Consider the following 20488-nt stretch of genomic DNA (forward strand, 5'->3'; position numbering starts at 1 on the left):
CTGTGTGTCTCTAGGTGTGTGATGTAATGTTAACTGTGTGTCTCTAGGTGTGTGATGTAATGTTACCTGTGTGTTTCTAGGTGTGTGATGTAATGTTACCTGTGTGTCTCTAGGTGTATGATGTAATGTTACCTGTGTGTCTCTAGGTGTGTGATGTAAATATGTTACCTGTGTGTCTCTAGTTGTGTGATGTAATGTTACCTGTGTGTCTCTAGGTGTGTGATGTAATGTTGCCTGTGTGTCTCTAGGTGTGTGACGTAATGTTACCTTTGTGTCTCTAGGTGTATGATGTAATGTTACCTGTGTGTCTCTAGGTGTGTGATGTAATGTTACCTGTGTGTCTCTAGGTGTGTGATGTAAATTTACCGGTGTGTCTCCAGGTGTGTGACGTAATGCTACCTGTGTGTCTCTAGGTGTATGATGTAATGTTACCTGTGTGTCTCTATGTGTGTGACGTAATGTTACCTGTGTGTCTCCAGGTGTGTGACGTAATGTTACCTGTGTGTCTCTAGGTGTATGATGTAATGTTACCTGTGTGTCTCTATGTGTGTGACGTAATGTTACCTGTGTGTCTCTAGGTGTATGATGTAATGTTACCTGTGTGTCTCTAGTTGTGTGATGTAATGTTACCTGTGTGTCTCTATGTGTGTGATGTAATGTTACCTGTTTGTGATGTAATGTTACCTGTGTGTCTCCAGGTGTGTGATGTAATGCTACCTGTGTGTCTCTATGTGTGTGATGTGATGTTACCTGTGTGTCTCTAGGTGTGTGATGTAATGTTACCTGTTTGTGATGTAATGTTACCTGTTTGTGATGTAATGTTACCTGTGTGTCTCCAGGTGTGTGATTTAATGTTACCTGTGTGTGATGTAATGTTACCTGTGTCTCCAGCTGTGTGACGTTATGTTACCTGTGTGTCTCCAGGTGTGTGATGTAATGTTACCTGTTTGTGATGTAATGTTACCTGTGTGTCTCCAGGTGTGTGATTTAATGTTAACTGTGTGTGATGTAATGTTACCTGTGTCTCCAGCTGTGTGATGTAATGTTACCTGTGTGTCTCTAGGTGTATGACATCGTGGTGATGTGACATCGTGGTGATGTAATGTTACTTGTGTGCCTCTAGGTGTATGACATTGTGGTGATGTGACATCCTGGTGATGTAATGTTACCTGTGTGTCTCTAGGTGTATGACATGGTGGTGATGTGACATCGTGGTGATGTAATGTTACCTGTGTGTCTCTAGGTGTATGACATCGTGGTGATGTGACATTGTGGTGATGTAATGTTACCTGTGTGTCTCTAGGTGTATGAGATGGTGGTGATGTGACATCGTGGTGATGTAATGTTACCGGTGTGTCTCTAGGTGTATGACATGGTGGTGATGTGACATCGTGGTGATGTAATGTTACCTGTGTGTCTCTAGGTGTATGACATGGTGGTGATGTGACATCGTGGTGATTTAATGTTACCTGTGTGTCTCTAGGTGTATGACATGGTGTTGATGTGACATCGTGGTGATGTAATGTTACCTGTGTGTCTCTAGGTGTGTGATGTAATGTTACCTGTGTGTCTCCAGGTGTATGATGTATAATGTTAACTGTGTGTCTCTAGGTGTGTGATGTAATGTTACCTGTGTGTCTCCAGGTGTGTGATGTAATGTTACCTGTGTGTCTCCAGGTGTGTGAAATCTAATGTTAACTGTGTGTCTCTAGGTGTGTGATGTAATGTTACCTGTGTGTCTCCAGGTGTGTGATGTATAATGTTAACTGTGTGTCTCTAGGTGTGTGATGTAATGTTACCTGTGTGTCTCTAGGTGTGTGACGTAATGTTACCTGTGTGTCTCCAGGTGTGTGATGTAATGTTACCTGTGTGTCTCTAGTTGTGTGATGTAATGTTACCTGTGTGTCTCTAGGTGTGTGATGTAATGTTACCTGTGTGTCTCTAGTTGTGTGATGTAATGTTACCTGTGTGTCTCTAGGTGTGTGATGTAATATTACCTGTGTGTCTCTAGGTGTATGATGTAATGTTACCTGTGTGTCTCTAGGTGTGTGATGTAAATTTACCTGTGTGTCTCTAGGTGTATGATGTAATGTTACCTGTGTGTCTCTAGGTGTGTGATGTAATGTTGCCTGTGTGTCTCTAGGTGTGTGACGTAATGTTACCTGTGTGTCTCTAGGTGTATGATGTAATGTTACCTGTGTGTCTCTAGGTGTGTGATGTAATGTTAACTGTGTGTCTCTAGGTGTGTGATGTAATGTTACCTGTGTGTTTCTAGGTGTGTGATGTAATGTTACCTGTGTGTCTCTAGGTGTATGATGTAATGTTACCTGTGTGTCTCTAGGTGTGTGATGTAAATATGTTACCTGTGTGTCTCTAGTTGTGTGTCTCTAGTTGTGTGATGTAATGTTACCTGTGTGTCTCTAGGTGTGTGATGTAATGTTGCCTGTGTGTCTCTAGGTGTGTGACGTAATGTTACCTTTGTGTCTCTAGGTGTATGATGTAATGTTACCTGTGTGTCTCTAGGTGTGTGATGTAATGTTACCTGTGTGTCTCTAGGTGTGTGATGTAAATTTACCGGTGTGTCTCCAGGTGTGTGACGTAATGCTACCTGTGTGTCTCTAGGTGTATGATGTAATGTTACCTGTGTGTCTCTATGTGTGTGACGTAATGTTACCTGTGTGTCTCCAGGTGTGTGACGTAATGTTACCTGTGTGTCTCTAGGTGTATGATGTAATGTTACCTGTGTGTCTCTATGTGTGTGACGTAATGTTACCTGTGTGTCTCTAGGTGTATGATGTAATGTTACCTGTGTGTCTCTAGTTGTGTGATGTAATGTTACCTGTGTGTCTCTATGTGTGTGATGTAATGTTACCTGTTTGTGATGTAATGTTACCTGTGTGTCTCCAGGTGTGTGATGTAATGCTACCTGTGTGTCTCTATGTGTGTGATGTGATGTTACCTGTGTGTCTCTAGGTGTGTAATGTAATGTTACCTGTGTGTCTCTAGGTGTGTGACGTTATGTTACCTGTGTGTCTCCAGGTGTGTGATGTAATGTTACCTGTTTGTGATGTAATGTTACCTGTTTGTGATGTAATGTTACCTGTGTGTCTCCAGGTGTGTGATGTAATGTTACCTGTTTGTGATGTAATGTTACCTGTTTGTGATGTAATGTTACCTGTGTGTCTCCAGGTGTGTGATTTAATGTTACCTGTGTGTGATGTAATGTTACCTGTGTCTCCAGCTGTGTGACGTTATGTTACCTGTGTGTCTCCAGGTGTGTGATGTAATGTTACCTGTTTGTGATGTAATGTTACCTGTGTGTCTCTAGGTGTATGATGTAATGTTACCTGTGTGTCTCTAGGTGTGTGATGTAAATTTACCTGTGTGTCTCTAGGTGTATGATGTAATGTTACCTGTGTGTCTCTAGGTGTGTGATGTAATGTTGCCTGTGTGTCTCTAGGTGTGTGACGTAATGTTACCTGTGTGTCTCTAGGTGTATGATGTAATGTTACCTGTGTGTCTCTAGGTGTGTGATGTAATGTTAACTGTGTGTCTCTAGGTGTGTGATGTAATGTTACCTGTGTGTTTCTAGGTGTGTGATGTAATGTTACCTGTGTGTCTCTAGGTGTATGATGTAATGTTACCTGTGTGTCTCTAGTTGTGTGATGTAATGTTACCTGTGTGTCTCTAGGTGTGTGATGTAATGTTGCCTGTGTGTCTCTAGGTGTGTGACGTAATGTTACCTTTGTGTCTCTAGGTGTATGATGTAATGTTACCTGTGTGTCTCTAGGTGTGTGATGTAATGTTACCTGTGTGTCTCTAGGTGTGTGATGTAAATTTACCGGTGTGTCTCCAGGTGTGTGACGTAATGCTACCTGTGTGTCTCTAGGTGTATGATGTAATGTTACCTGTGTGTCTCTATGTGTGTGACGTAATGTTACCTGTGTGTCTCCAGGTGTGTGACGTAATGTTACCTGTGTGTCTCTAGGTGTATGATGTAATGTTACCTGTGTGTCTCTATGTGTGTGACGTAATGTTACCTGTGTGTCTCTAGGTGTATGATGTAATGTTACCTGTGTGTCTCTAGTTGTGTGATGTAATGTTACCTGTGTGTCTCTATGTGTGTGATGTAATGTTACCTGTTTGTGATGTAATGTTACCTGTGTGTCTCCAGGTGTGTGATGTAATGCTACCTGTGTGTCTCTATGTGTGTGATGTGATGTTACCTGTGTGTCTCTAGGTGTGTAATGTAATGTTACCTGTGTGTCTCTAGGTGTGTGACGTTATGTTACCTGTGTGTCTCCAGGTGTGTGATGTAATGTTACCTGTTTGTGATGTAATGTTACCTGTTTGTGATGTAATGTTACCTGTGTGTCTCCATGTGTGTGATTTAATGTTACCTGTGTGTGATGTAATGTTACCTGTGTCTCCAGCTGTGTGACGTTATGTTACCTGTGTGTCTCCAGGTGTGTGATGTAATGTTACCTGTTTGTGATGTAATGTTACCTGTGTGTCTCCAGGTGTGTGATTTAATGTTAACTGTGTGTGATGTAATGTTACCTGTGTCTCCAGCTGTGTGATGTAATGTTACCTGTGTGTCTCTAGGTGTATGACATCGTGGTGATGTGACATCGTGGTGATGTAATGTTACTTGTGTGCCTCTAGGTGTATGACATTGTGGTGATGTGACATCCTGGTGATGTAATGTTACCTGTGTGTCTCTAGGTGTATGACATGGTGGTGATGTGACATCGTGGTGATGTAATGTTACCTGTGTGTCTCTAGGTGTATGACATCGTGGTGATGTGACATTGTGGTGATGTAATGTTACCTGTGTGTCTCTAGGTGTATGAGATGGTGGTGATGTGACATCGTGGTGATGTAATGTTACCTGTGTGTCTCTAGGTGTATGACATGGTGGTGATGTGACATCGTGGTGATTTAATGTTACCTGTGTGTCTCTAGGTGTATGACATGGTGTTGATGTGACATCGTGGTGATGTAATGTTACCTGTGTGTCTCTAGGTGTGTGATGTAATGTTACCTGTGTGTCTCCAGGTGTATGATGTATAATGTTAACTGTGTGTCTCTAGGTGTGTGATGTAATGTTACCTGTGTGTCTCCAGGTGTGTGATGTAATGTTACCTGTGTGTCTCCAGGTGTGTGATGTATAATGTTAACTGTGTGTCTCTAGGTGTGTGATGTAATGTTACCTGTGTGTCTCCAGGTGTGTGATGTATAATGTTAACTGTGTGTCTCTAGGTGTGTGATGTAATGTTACCTGTGTGTCTCCAGGTGTATGATGTATAATGTTACCTGTGTGTCTCTAGGTGTGTGATGTAATGTTACCTGTGTGTCTCCAGGTGTATGATGTAATGTTAACTGTGTGTCTCTAGGTGTGGGATGTATAATGTTAACTGTGTGTCTCTAGGTGTGTGATATAATGTTACCTGTGTGTCTCCAGGTGTATGATGTATAATGTTAACTGTGTGTCTCTAGGTGTGTGATGTAATGTTACCTGTGTGTCTCTAGGTGTGTGATGTAATGTTACCTGTGTGTCTCCAGGTGTGTGATGTAATGTTACCTGTGTGTCTCTAGGTGTGTGATGTAATGTTACCTGTGTGTCTCCAGGTGTGTGATGTATAATGTTAACTGTGTGTCTCCAGGTGTGTGATGTAATGTTACCTGTGTGTCTCCAGGTGTATGATGTATAATGTTAACTGTGTGTCTCCAGGTGTATGATGTATAATGTTACCTTTGTGTCTCCAGGTGTATGATGTATAATGTTAACTGTGTGTCTCCAGGTGTATGATGTAATGTTACCTGTGTGTCTCCAGGTGTGTGATGTAATGTTACCTGTGTGTCTCCAGGTGTATGATGTATAATGTTAACTGTGTGTCTCTAGGTGTGTGACGTAATGTTCCTGTGTGTCTCCCCAGGTGTATGACATCGTGGTGATGCGCTCCGGCAGCTTTGATTCCCGCCGTGTGTCGGTTGAGCGCCGCTACAGCGACTTCTCCCGCCTCCACCACGACCTGCTGGGCGAGTTCGGCGACGAGCTGGAGGAGGTCGTTCTGCCGCCAAAGCTCCTGAGTGGGAACTTCTGCGCCGAGGTCATCTTGAAGCGGCGCCTGGCGCTGCAGGACTACCTGGCGAGGCTCTACGCCACTCGCTGCGCACGCCACGCTCCGCGCTTCGCCCGCTTCTTCACCGAACCCGAGCAGAAACGGGCGCACGCCTTGCTGCGGGCGGGGAAGTTCACGCTCGCCGCGCAGCAACTGCAGACCGTCCTGGAGCTGGAGGAGAAGCTGTTACCGTGGCAACACCCGACGCTGAGCGTGCCCACGCTGGCCGCGCTCGCCGTGTGTCACCGCGACCTGGAGGAGGCGGAGCCGGCTTTCGCGGCGGCGCAGAAAGCGATGCCGGCGGCCAGGCGGTACGGGCTGAAGCAGTACCAAGCGGCGCTGCTGGAGCTGCTGGTGGACCTGGGGTACCAGCTGGGACGTCCCACCGCCACGCTGCAGCACGAGCTCACGCTGCTACGGGACGCCGAGAGGGGCGCCGTCGTCACGCGCTCGCTGAAGGAGATAGTTGTCCAGAACTTCACCTGAACTTCACCTGAGATAGTCCAGAACTTCTCCTGAGATAGTCCAGAACTTCACCTGAGATAGTCCAGAACTTCACCCGAGATAGTCGTCCAGAACTTCACCTGAACTTCACCTGAGATAGTCCAGAACTTCTCCTGAGATAGTCCAGAACTTCTCCTGAGATAGTCCAGAACTTCACCCGAGATAGTCGTCCAGAACTTCACCTGAGATAGTTGTCCAGAATTTCACCTGAGATAGTCCAGAATTTCACCTGAGATAGTCCAGAACTTCACCTGAGATAGTCATCCAGAACTTCACCTGAACTTCACCTGAGATAGTCCAGAACTTCACCTGAGATAGTCCAGAACTTCACCTGAACTTCACCTGAGATAGTCCAGAACTTCACCTGAACTTCACCTGAGATAGTCGTCCAGAACTTCACCTGAGATAGTCGTCCAGAACTTCTCCTGAGATAGTCCAGAACTTCACCTGAGATAGTCCAGAATTTCACCTGAGATAGTCGTCCAGAACTTCACCCGAGATAGTCGTCCAGAATTTCACCTGAGATAGTCCACAATTTCACCTGAGATAGTCGTCCAGAACTTCACCTGAGATAGTCGTCCAGAACTTCACCTGAGATAGTCCAGAACTTCACCTGAGATAGTCGTCCAGAACTTCTCCTGAGATAGTTGTCCAGAACTTCACCTGAGATAGTCCAGAATTTCACCTGAGATAGTCCAGAACTTTACCTGAGATAGTCCAGAATTTCACCTGAGATAGTCCAGAACATCACCAGATACTTCACCCGAGATAGTCGTCCAGAACTTCACCTGAGATAGTCCAGAATTTCACCTGAGATAGTTGTCCAGAACTTCACCTGAGATAGTCCAGAATTTCACCTGAGATAGTCCAGAACTTCACCTGAGATAGTTGTCCAGAACTTCACCTGAGATAGTCCAGAATTTCACCTGAGATAGTCCAGAATTTCACCTGAGATAGTCCAGAACTTCACCTGAGATAGTCGTCCAAAACTTCACCTGAGATAGTCGTCCAGAATTTCACCTGAGATAGTCGTCCAGAACTTCACCTGAGATAGTCGTCCAGAACTTCATCTGAGATAGTCGTCCAGAATTTCACCTGAGATAGTCCAGAACTTCACCCGAGATAGTCGTCCAGAACTTCACCTGAGATAGTCGTCCAGAACTTCACCTGAGCGCCTGAAGGAGTTAGCATCAAAGTCAAAGTATCTTTATTAGTCTCCCTAAGGAGAAATTGCTGCACGAGTAACAACAGAGACACACATCAAACACAGGGTTAAAACAGCTAGAAAACATCTAGGCTACTCAAATAGCTGTGCAAATTACAAATTACAATTTTCTATTTGCATACCTGGAAACTTGATAATGAAAACTTGAAAAACGCCGTTTTGAATGTGAAAATGTCATCCATGTGAATCGTGTAGATCCGAAGAGTTTTTATTTGGGGGGGGGGTTCGAGACCCGGTGCCGTATGCCTTAACGACCGTTATCTACCAGACTGAATAGCAACTTGGATTTCGGTGCCTTATCTAGATGCCTCCGCTTCTCTCTGATGCTCCGAAATCGGACGTTAGCGAGTAACGTTAGCCTAGCGTTAGCTAGCAGCTGGAGCTGAACGGTGTAAAGTGTGTCTGTGTCTCACTGGAGAGAGCTCTAACACCAGACTGGAGCTGCTGTTAAAACAACACAGATGTTGCATTGACTTGAAATTCGCCTCGCCAGCATTGTGCTGCATTCAAAGTTGTTGTAAAATACCCTTTTCCCATCCAGTAAGTTATTGTTATAAGTTATTACATTTTTAATAAATCATTTCATTCTGAGCCGACTGTTGTTTTGGGCTCCTTTTTTATTCTCTAGAATAGATCAACTATCATGTGTCACCTTGTTCAGCCCTTCTGAGTGTGCAGGTGTGAGTTAGAGCACGTGGGCTCGCCAACACATCCTCTTCACTGTCACAATGATGTCATTAGGTGGCGTGTGTGTGATGTCATTAGGTGGCGTGTGTGTGATGTCATTAGGTGGCGTGTGGGTGATGTCATTAGGTATGTGTGACACGTCAGTGCTTATGCAGTTTTTTTGTGTTATCAAGACACATAATCGCTTTTTTAGCGTGTTTATCAACGCCGTTTGGCCTCCATTGACCTGCATTGCGTGTGAATTGTCACAGACACACCCAGGAGAGCTGGGATTGTCTGTGTGTGTGTGTGTGTGTGTGTGTGTCTGTGTGTGTGTGTGTGTGTGTGTGTGTCTGTGTGTGTGTGTGTGTGTGTGTGTGTGTGTGTGTGTCTGTGTCTGTGTGTGTGTGTGTGTGTGTCTCTGTGTGATTGTGTGTGTGTGTGTGTGTGTCTGTGTCTGTGTGTGTGTGTGTGTGTGTGTCTCTGTGTGTGTGTGTGTGTGTGTGTGTGTCTGTCTGTCTGTGTGTGTGTGTGTGTGTGTGTGTGTGTGTGTGTGTGTGTGTGTCTCTGTGTGTGTGTGTGTGTGTGTGTGTGTGTGTGTGTGTGTGTCTCTGTGTGATTGTGTGTGTGTGTGTGTGTGTGTGTGTGTGTGTCTCTGTGTGTGTGTGTGTGTGTGTGTGTGTGTGTGTGTGTGTCTGTGTGTGTGTGTGTGTGTGTGTGTGTGTGTGTGTGTGTCTGTGTGATTGTGTGTGTGTGTGTGTGTGTGTGTGTGTGTGTGTGTGTGTGTGTGTGTGTGTGTGTGTGTGTCTGTGTGATTGTGTGTGTGTGTGTGTGTGTGTGTGTGTGTGTGTGTGTGTGTGTGTGTGTGTGTGATGTGTGTGTGTGTGTGTGTGTGTGTGTGTGTGTGTGTGTGTGTGTGTGTGTGTGTGTGTGTGTGGAGTTTATCAACCATTTCTATTTTTTTTAATAAGATATATTCCCCGATGTTCTTTTCCTAAACCATCTGTTTAGTTTTTTTTTACACGCAGCGTCGACATCCACGAGGAGAGCTCCAGATGCGTCCAGATAGCACGCCACTTGGCTTCAGGAAAAGTGGCGTGCATGTTTACACAAAGTCATGATGTCATGTTGTCACTGACCAATGACAAGCAAAGAAAACAGACTCCGCCCTCCTACAACTGCGATGGCTGCAGCTGATTGGACGAAGGCATCAGCTCCCTGATTTGGAAACAGACCGTAATGGCGGCTCGTTGAGAACATGATGGTCAGTACCCGATCCGTTCTGCACATGTGCAAGATGACACGTATGCCATGACGTAGGCGCAGATGATAATGCTGCGTTCATGCCACCTCGGAATAACGGGCACCACAGCTACATTAAGACTTTACAGTAATAACAATAAAGACAAGTATTGAGTGATTGTATTTTAAATGAGCACAAGTAGTAAAGTAGAGTATATTCCCCGATGTTGAAGTCCCCGCGACGCTCCCAGAATGCATTGCATGGCTGCTCCCATACAGATGAATGGGAAGCAGACAGTGGACACACACACACACACACACACACGCATCTTTAGCGTTTAGCAGAGGGCCTGCAGCAAAAGAGATGATTGAACTTTTGTAGGAACTCAACCCTGCGTCCCGCTGCCGTGGCCAATCATCAATAACTGATCAATAACTGATCAATAACTGATCAATAACTGATCAATAACTGATCAATAACCTCAGATCTTCTGTCTGGAAAGTTCTGCAGAAAATCAAGATGTTTGAAACCCCAGCGATGCCACACAGAGACACGTGTTCTGTCCTCTATACTACAGATTATTATATATTTAACATGCTGTCTGGTCCCTGTCCTTTATATTACAGATTATATATATATATATATATATATATATATATATATATATATATATATATATATATATATATAAACATGCTGTGTGTTTACTATCTGTGGTTATTAAAGAGGAACTAATGTTTGACAGCTTCCTGTTTCTGCATCCTCCATCTGCACTAACAACAGAAAACACACAATTACACAAACGGTTTCACTGTGTGAAGAGACACACACACATATACACAGAGACACACACACTAACACACATACTGTATACACACACACACACACACACACACACACACAGAAACACACACAGACAAACACAATAACAGACATATTTTATATATATATATATATATATAAACATGCTGTGTGTTTACTGTCTGTGGTTATTAAAGAGTGAATGTCTGCAGAGGAACTAATGTTTGACAGCTTCCTGTTTCTGCATCCTCCATCTGCACTAACAACAGAAAACACACTATTACACAAACGGTTTCACTGTGTGAAGAGATACACACACATATACACACAGACACACACACTAACACACATACTGTGTATACACACACACACACACACACACACACACAGAAACACACACAGACAAACACACACATACAGACACACACATATACACACAGACAAACATCTACACACAGACACACACAAACACACACACACAGTACACACACACACACACACAGATAAGGGTGAAAACACGGTAGTTAGCCTTTAAACATCAATGATATCAGAGGTAGATTAGCCGGACTGTTGACTGATAAAAGCTGCTCGACGTTCGGCTGCTTCTGTCTGACTTTCTACAGCAGCTGCGTGGAGCCGCTGCGCGTGCGTTTAGCCTGAGCTAGCCCGTTTTTTCATGTAGTTTAGTTTGGTTAGTTGTCTCTAAAACGGTTTAATAATGGCTTCAGACTCAGTCAAACTCTCCAAAAACCTCTTACGCATGAAGGTAGGTAAAGCAAACGGAGATACTAGCCGTGTGTTAGCTAGCTAGCTTTAGCTCTCATTCCAGACTCCATTCAGAAATTAGACAATTATAGGTTTCCTGCTTTTTCGGAAAGTTGTACTAACGGCGAACTTGAACTTTATACATGTTTATGTAAAGGTTGATCCAGTTAATAATTCGGCATGTAATGTAGCTACTTAATGGCTTTTAAATTCAGCAAAATCAACAGCTAACCTGACTCCCACTGTGTATTTTGTTGGACGTGTGCTACCACAGAATACCTACAGTTTTGAGTGAGGTTCTGTAGATGAGAGGCACACGTTTTTAGCTGGTTTAATTTAAATAACCACATTGTTAGCCACCACTCCCCTCCCCCACCAAAGTTGTTTCTGATTAAAGTGTGTAAAGCTAACAAACAAGAGGAGAGACTAACCCGTTTGTTCGCTAGCTTTAGCTCTTCTTCCAGATTCCTTTCAGAAATCGGACGATAATTGGTTTTCTGCTTTTTGGGAATGTCCAACTAATGGCATACTTTAACTTTGGACTTGTTTATGTAAAGTTGGATCCAGTTAATAATTCGGGCTGTCATTTTAGCGACTTAATGGCTTTTTATTGAGCAAAATCACCAAATAACCTGACTCCCACTGTCTTTCAGTGTGTATTTTGCTACCACAGAATACTTAGAGTTTTGAGTGAGGTTCTGTAGATGAGAGGGAAGCGTGTTCAGCTGGGTTAAATAATGTCCCCTGCCAGAGATGGTGATTTTTGAAGTGTGATGTGTTGGGGCAGTTCATGCAGAGAGGTCTGGATGCTGAGACGAAGAAGCAGCTGGAGGAAGATGAGAAGAGGATCATCAGTGATGAACACTGGTATCTGGATCTGCCAGAGCTGAAAGCTAAAGAGTACGTATCACGTTCAACATGCAGGGCTGGCCCGGGGCAATCTGGGTGGGATGGGCAAATGCTAGGGGCAGACACACACACACACACACACACACACACACACACACAGACACACACACACACACACACACACACACACAGAAACAGACACACACACACACAAACAAACACACACACACACACACACACACACACACACACACACACACAGAAAGAGACACACACACACACACACACACACACACACACACAGAATCAGAGACACACACACACACACACACACACACACACACACACACACACACAGACACTCACACACACACAGACACACACACACACACAGAGAGACACACACACACACAAAGACAGACAACTCCTAACATCCTGGTCTCTGGGAGCTCTTGACTGACCTTGTTTCCCCAGGAACCTGATCGTGGAGGAGAAGAGTTTTGGACCCTGTGAGGAGCTCCGGTACGGCCGCTTCTCCTTCAAAGGCTTCAACCCAGAAGTGGAGGTCAGTGTGTGATGTCTCCTCCCTCGGTGTTTAGTGCGTGGTACTGGCCCTTTAAATAGGTAGGACAGATGTTTCTGCTCAGTGTTTAGTGCGTGGTACTGGCCCTTTAAATAGGTGTGACAGATGTTTCTGCTCAGTGTTTAGTGCGTGGTACTGGCCCTTTAAATAGGTGTGACAGATGTTTCCCCTCAGTGTTTAGTGGGTGGTACTGGCCCTTTAAATAGGTGTGACAGATGTTTCCCCTCAGTGTTTAGTGGGTGGTACTGGCCCTTTAAATAGGTGTGACAGATGTTTCCCCTCAGTGTTTAGTGGGTGGTACTGGCCCTTTAAATAGGTGTGACAGATGTTTCTGCTCAGTGTTTAGTGCGTGGTACTAGCCCTTTAAATAGGTGTGACAGATGTTTCTGTTCAGTGTTTAGTGGGTGGTACTAGCCCTTTAAATAGGTGTGACAGATGTTTCTGCTCAGTGTTTAGTGCGTGGTACTAGCCCTTTAAATAGGTGTGACAGATGTTTCCCCTCAGTGTTTAGTGGGTGGTACTGGCCCTTTAAATAGGTGTGACAGATGTTTCCCCTCAGTGTTTAGTGGGTGGTACTGGCCCTTTAAATAGGTGTGACAGATGTTTCCCCTCAGTGTTTAGTGGGTGGTACTGGCCCTTTAAATAGGTGTGACAGATGTTTCTGCTCAGTGTTTAGTGCGTGGTACTAGCCCTTTAAATAGGTGTGACAGATGTTTCCAGTCAGTGTTTAGTACGTGGTACTAGCCCTTTAAATAGGTGTGACAGATGTTTCTGCTCAGTTTAGTGCGTGTTACTGGCCCTTTAAATAGGTGTGACAGATGTTTCCAGTCAGTGTTTAGTGCGTGGTACTGGCCCTTTAAATAGGTGTGACAGATGTTTCCAGTCAGTGTTTAGTACGTGGTACTGGCCCTTTAAATAGGTGTGACAGATGTTTCCAGTCAGTGTTTAGTGTGTGGTACTGGCCCTTTAAATAGGTGTGACAGATGTTTCCAGTCAGTGTTTAGTACGTGGTACTAGCCCTTTAAATAGGTGTGACAGATGTTTCTGCTCAGTTTAGTGCGTGGTACTGGCCCTTTAAATAGGTGTGACAGATGTTTCCCCTCAGTGTTTAGTGGGTGGTACTGGCCCTTTAAATAGGTGTGACAGATGTTTCCCCTCAGTGTTTAGTGCGTGGTACTGGCCCTTTAAATAGGTGTGACAGATGTTTCCCCTCAGTGTTTAGTGCGTGGTACTGGCCCTTTAAATAGGTGTGACAGATGTTTCTGCTCAGTGTTTAGTGCGTGGTACTGGCCCTTTAAATAGGTGTGACAGATGTTTCTGCTCAGTGTTTAGTGCGTGGTACTGGCCCTTTAAATAGGTGTGACAGATGTTTCCCCTCAGTGTTTAGTGCGTGGTACTGGCCCTTTAAATAGGTGTGAATGCATTGTGCAAAGAGTGGTTGCTATGGAGACGATACACGGTGTTGAGTTCCGTTGCTCTGATTGGTTGGAGGTCTAGATCTAAACTCTTCTACGGAGAAGAATGGCGTCGCTGTTTGGAGATTTGGCATACGTTTGGGCCTTTTGTGAGGAAATGTAAATAGTTTGTCCTTTTTATATATGATTTATATATGATTTATAATGCTCATTATGTTTATTTTTGCACTGGATGACTCCAAATATGTAGGAGAAGTGTTTCAGACAACACACCTGCTTGTGTAGCATTGCTGTGTAATATCAATAAATATGATGATTAATATTTTGATTATTGGCAAAAGCGTCTGGACTTTTTTTGAAAAAAATGTATAATTATGTCAACTGTTTTATCCAGTATCTAAATACTATCGGTCGATTAATCGGTTATCGGTAAATACGGCCGAACCTAGCTATCGGTATCGGTATAATCCACTATGGGTCGACCTGTAGTCTAAAGCCAGACCATGTCCCCGTGTCCCCCTGATAGAAACTGATGCTGTTGATGAATCCCAGAGATGAGACGGAGACCAGAGACGAGGAAGACCTCAGCCGCATGCAGACCGACGTCACCGACGAAGAGATGGCTCTCAGGTACACACCAGACCAGGTCTCGCACCAGACCAGGTCTCGCACCAGACCAGGTCTCGCACCAGACCAGGTCTCGCACCAGGCCAGGTCTCGCACCAGACCAGGTCTCAGGTAGACCAGGTCTCGCACCAGACCAGGTCCCGCACCAGAACAGGTCTCGCACCAGACCAGGTCCCGCACCAGACCAGGTCCCGCACCACGCCAGGTCTCGCACCACGCCAGGTCTCGCACCAGACCAGGTCCCGCACCAGACCAGGTCTCAGGTAGACCAGGTCTCGCACCAGACCAGGTCCCGCACCAGACCAGGTCCCGCACCACGCCAGGTCTCGCACCACGCCACGCACCAGACCAGGTCCCGCACCAGACCAGGTCCCGCACCAGACCAGGTCCCGCACCACGCCAGGTCTCGCACCACGCCAGGTCTCGCACCAGACCAGGTCCCGCACCAGACCAGGTCTCAGGTAGACCAGGTCTCGCACCAGACCAGGTCCCGCACCAGACCAGGTCCCGCACCACGCCAGGTCTTGCACCACGCCAGGTCTCGCACCAGACCAGGTCCCGCACCAGACCAGGTCCCGCACCAGACCAGGTCCCGCACCACGCCAGGTCTCGCACCACGCCAGGTCTCGCACCAGACCAGGTCCCGCACCAGACCAGGTCCCGCACCAGACCAGGTCCCGCACCACGCCAGGTCTCGCACCACGCCAGGTCTCGCACCAGACCAGGTCTCGCACCAGACCAGGTCTCGCACCAGGCCAGGTCCCGCACCAGACCAGGTCTCACACCAGGCCAGGTCCCACACCAGGCCAGGTCTCGCACCAGACCAGGTCTCAGACCAGACCAGGTCTCAGACCATCCCAGTCTCTACAGTGCTGGTTCTGAAGAGAGAGAGAGAGACTTTAGTTTGTTCAGGAAGTCCGGTGGAAAGAGGAATGTAACGGAGTCTTTGTTCAGACGCTGGTTTCTGGTCTGGGTTCTGGTCTGGGTTCTGGTCTGGTTTCTGGTCTGGGTTCTGCCCTGGGTTCTGGTCTGGTTTCTGTGGCCCATGTGGCTACGTCTGCATCGTTCTTCAGATCTTTAAAATCCCCGAGCTCACACCACCTCTGGAAAGCCTCTCCGATATTCCTCCGAGTTTTAGGAAACTCTTCTGCAGCTGGTGCGCGGAGAAGAGGGGAGAACGCTGTATATTTTATTTGTTTATTGATTTGATCGGGACAGTGGTCATTGATCAACAGACAAGTTACTTGCTGTAAACAAGCCAGAGTTAGCTTAGGTAGTCCCTAGCCAGGTCTTAACAGGCACCCTAAAATACCAAAGTCAATGCAAATACACTATAAATATTAGTAAACACAGTAGCAATGTAATGAATATTTTGATAAAAGGTTTTTATATGCGTGTGTGTGCCTGGGCAGTGATTGACAGGCAGACCCCTCCAGGGTCACAGCCCTAGTCCTCTGCTGGAGCTGCTGCCCCCCACACCCACCCTGGATAAGAGGGCGAAGATGATTGGATGGATAAATAAATAGGGTTGGGGGCTTTTTTTTTTTCAGAAAAAAATCTTTTAATAAAACGTTTTTATTTTATTTCAAAAGTATGTAAACCCATGTCAAACTGTCCCAAAAACCCTGTGAAACCAGTACAAGAAAAGTTCCAGAGGGTGGAGCTCTGACCTGATCTCTGATAGAGGCTCAAATTATAAAAATCTTCAAAAAGCAGCAAAGAAAAACCTATCAAACTTTGAAGAAAATCAAAAAAGCATTGAATAAAACGGTGGAAATATCAAATGTTGGAAAATCAAACGGTGAAGGTCCTGTAGATCACATGATTCAACAAGAGTTCAACTTTAAATGAACTGAAAACATTTATTTGAACCTTTTTAAACTGATAATCTGATAGTTATACTATCTAGAGCTGCTCCCTCTTAGTGGATCAGTGGACTAATCGGTGGTTCTGGTCTGAGTCATCTTAGATCTCTGTAGTCCATTAGTCATGTCTGATGCTGTTTTCATGCTGAATGACTTATTTCCAAGAAACGTACGAGCTCATCTCTGGTAAACACCAGAATTAAAGTGGTGCTTCTGCAGAGAAACTCAGATTTACAGATCTGTCGATTAAATCAACTAATCGATTAGTCGGTACAACTGAATGAGTGTTAGTCCACTAAGAATTTCTTTAATCGAGCACAGCCCTAATACTATCAGATGATGGTTATACTATTATAATAATAATAATAATAATAATAATAATATTCTGATAGAACTTTAGTCCGAGCACCATTTGGGATTTGTTGAGTTTTTTTGTCTTTTTTTAGTTTCAACTTTTTTGGATGTTTTTTGTGTCATTTTGACTTTTTCAGGAGTTTGTTTCTGTGACTTTGTATTATTACATTTTCATCTTTTTTTCAGTGTTTTTTGACAACTTTTAAAGTCACTGTTTTCAGCGTTTTGTCTCACTTTTTGTTGTTGCTTTTCTCCAGTTTCAGTTGAAGTTTCTCTGGTTAGTCGGCAGGTAACGATCGTAATAATTACTCTTCATCTCCTCCTCTTCTTCTACTTCAGGTACGAGAGTTTGGTGGAAAGCATGAAGAAGAAGTTTGCAAAGAAGCGCGAGAGAGCAGCGCCAAAAGACGACAAAGAAGAAGAAGAAGACGTGAACCACAACGCCGTGGAAACAACCACGAAGAGGAAGTTCCTGAAGCCCCAGGACTGAAGGACTCGGCTCATTGGACGGTTTTTAGAGGATTTTAAGGCCGCTTGGATGTTATACATCCTGTTTTATAGAGAGATGTTTCTTTGACATGACTCAGCGTTTTTACAGTCTGTGCTGCAGGATGACTCAGCGTTTTTACAGTCTGTGCTGCAGGATGACTCGTCATTAAACGCACAGCTCAGTGGATCCATGTGTGCTTTCATTAATTGTCACAGAAAGGTTGAAAATATAAAGGGTCAAAATGGCTTCAAAAGCATAAAGAGGCTTTGATAAAACCACTGGAAAGAGGTGTTGAAATGCTAAGTGAAAACACAGAAAAGGCGCCGAAATGTGTTGAAAAAAGGCTTCAACAAACACGCTGAAAACATGTTAAAGGTGTTTGGAGAAAGTGTTCAAATAAGCTTCAAATAACGTAATGAAAAATGTGAAAAAAAAGAAGCCTCAAACGTTGGAGAAGCATTAAACATTGAAAAAATAATCAAATGAAAAACTTAAAAGTGACAAACCTTGAGATAGGGCCAACAGGAGGGTTAACATGGTGAAAAACAGCTGGAGTGTGTAGTTAGTCTCCCCAGGAGGAATTTTAAGTATCTGTCGATGTGTCAACATGATTCAGATCACATCTTGGAAATGTTTTTTTTTTTTTTTTTTTTTAAAAGCTAAAGAGGGATTCTGAACTAAGATCAGAGCATGTAATGATATCTAACATTTGATCTGGATCAAACCTGCCCTTTGAACTCACTTTGGGATCTATTTGATCCAGAAAAACAGGATTATCCTGATCCAATCAGAAGGGAGGATTCAGTTATGATTTTTTCAAACCAAATAAAATCATTTTTTTTAAGTGAATGATCACAAAATCAATGTTTACTGATGATATATATATACATGTCTCCACATTTGAAGCATATATGTGAAGCATTTCACATCTAATGAGATATGGTAGACAAAAAAACAAACAAAACATAACAATAAGGAATGTAAAATGTTAGTTTGTGTCTGTTTGTTAAAATTAAAACAACCAGTGTGTATTAGTGGCCTCCCTGTAGTTCTTAGCTGAGCCAGTATAGGCTACACTGTTGGCTCCATTTAAGGCTCTGGTCAACAGGATTTGGTCATCCTGAAATTTGGTATTTGGATCCCAGTGATCCAAATACCAAATGGTCCTTTAAATAACAGTAAGATGATCAGGTGATCCTGGATAGCAAAACATGGGATTTCTAAATCCAGATCAGTTTGATCCAGATTAAATTTTTTGAAAAACTGGGCCCTGAGCCCTAAATGGAGCCAACAGTGTAGCCTATACTGGCTCAGCTAAGAACCACCGGGAGGCCACTAATACACACTGGTTGTTTTAATTTTAACAAACAGAAACATTTTACATTCCTTATTTTGTTATAATGTTAAATAACAAATCAAAAATAATACTATCCTAATAGTCAAAAATCATTTACAGGACAGATACACATATATGCTTCAAATATGAAAAAATGTATATATATCATCAGTAAACATTGATTTTGTGATCATTCACTTAAAAAAAAAAAGATTTTATTTGGTTCGAAAAATCATAACTGAATCCTCCCTTCTGATTGGATCAGGATAATCCTGTTTTTCTGGATCAAATAGATCCCAAAGTGAGTTCAAAGGGCAGGTTTGATCCAGATCAAATGTTAGATATCATTACATGCTCTGATCTTAGTTCAGAATCCCTCTTTAGCTTTTTAAAAAAAAATCCATTTCCAAGATTTGATTTTATACCATTATACACAGACACACACACACACAGACCCACTCACACACACACAGACCCACACACACACACACACACACACACACTACACTACAATACACACACTACACTACTCACACTCACACGACCATTTTCCAACCCTGGGCATGCGTGTGTCGGTGTAAACAGGAAGCTGATTTTTTTTGATATATTGATTGATTGTTTTGATAAAACTGAGTGTAGATTTAAATATGAACAGCTTCCTGTTTCAGTGTCAAGGTGACAGTAATGCAACATGTAACGAGCTGGAATTCACTTTTAACTTTTTTTTTGGTTAATATTGAAATCAGGAATATTCAACACGATTAGTCGTTGACTTTTGGAAAGATGTTCCATTTCTTTTAAAAATAATCTTAAAAAAGAAATCGCAATCAAAATGGGATTAATTTCACAGCCCTGGCCTACTTTAGGAACAGAGGTTACACAGAGACGGAGAGTGTAGGTATATGTAAGGAGATAACATAGACACAGGCTAATTACTGATCACTAACATGCTAGTTGACATTAGTAATTACTGATCACTAACATGCTAGTTAACATTAGTAATTATTGATCACTAACATGCTAGTTAACATTAGTAATTACTGATCACTAACATGCTAGTTAACATCAGTAATTACTGATCACTAACATGCTAGTTAACATTAGTAATTATTGATCACTAACATGCTAGTTAACATTAGTAATTATTGATCACTAACATGCTAGTTAACATTAGTAATTATTGATCATTAACATGATGGTTAACATTAGTAATTATTGATCATTAACATGATGGTTAACATTAGTAATTATTGATCACTAACATGATGGTTAACATTAGTAATTACTGATCACTAACATGATAGTTAACATTAGTAATTATTGATCACTAACATGATGGTTAACATTAGTAATTACTGATCACTAACATGCTAGTTAACATTAGTAATTACTGATCACTAACATGCTAGTTAACATTAGTAATTATTGATCACTAACATGCTAGTTAACATTAGTAATTATTGATCACTAACATGCTAGTTAACATTAGTAATTAAACCTAAACAGCTAATGGAAGTCCAAACTGCCTGTGAGCTTCTCCTGTACTATACGGTAATTCCTCTACTGTGTGACAGTAAGTCTCGTGGTTATGACCCAATCGTTAGCCTATTGTTATAAAAGCGTCTGCTACGGAGCCATAA

At 43.3% G+C, this 20488-nt stretch overlaps 2 protein-coding genes across 2 annotated transcripts in view; both read left to right on the forward strand.

Moving 5' to 3' along the window:
• The window catches only part of snx20 (sorting nexin 20), a 12861-nt gene extending 4791 nt beyond the window's left edge, over positions 1-8070 (forward strand). The window contains exon 4 of the mRNA XM_028585974.1: positions 5940-8070. Coding sequence (XP_028441775.1) covers positions 5940-6611 — 672 coding nt within the window. The 3' untranslated portion in view covers positions 6612-8070. The remainder of the gene's footprint in view (positions 1-5939) is intronic.
• Positions 8071-11128: 3058 nt separating this feature from the next.
• On the forward strand, positions 11129-17698 carry mphosph6 (M-phase phosphoprotein 6). Its single transcript, XM_028585831.1, has 5 exons — positions 11129-11330; positions 12117-12229; positions 12653-12743; positions 14703-14806; positions 17362-17698. The coding sequence occupies exons 1-5, from the start codon at positions 11283-11285 to the stop codon at positions 17510-17512; spliced, it is 507 nt and encodes a 168-aa protein (XP_028441632.1). The 5' UTR covers positions 11129-11282; the 3' UTR covers positions 17513-17698.
• Positions 17699-20488: the final 2790 nt, after the last annotated feature.

This window comes from Perca flavescens, chromosome 8 (genome assembly GCF_004354835.1).
Source record: "Perca flavescens isolate YP-PL-M2 chromosome 8, PFLA_1.0, whole genome shotgun sequence".
NCBI lineage: Eukaryota > Metazoa > Chordata > Actinopteri > Perciformes > Percidae > Perca > Perca flavescens.

What these genes read in the sequence shown, in the direction of transcription:
- mphosph6 (XM_028585831.1), top strand. Translation starts at nt 11,283, where the DNA reads ATGGCTTCAGACTCAGTCAAACTCTCCAAAAACCTCTTACGCATGAAG. An exon ending in CCAGAGCTGAAAGCTAAAGA is followed by an intron (nt 12,230 to 12,652) that starts GTACGTATCACG and finishes TTGTTTCCCCAG; the next exon opens with GAACCTGATCGTGGAGGAGA. An exon ending in GACGAAGAGATGGCTCTCAG is followed by an intron (nt 14,807 to 17,361) that starts GTACACACCAGA and finishes CTTCTACTTCAG; the next exon opens with GTACGAGAGTTTGGTGGAAA.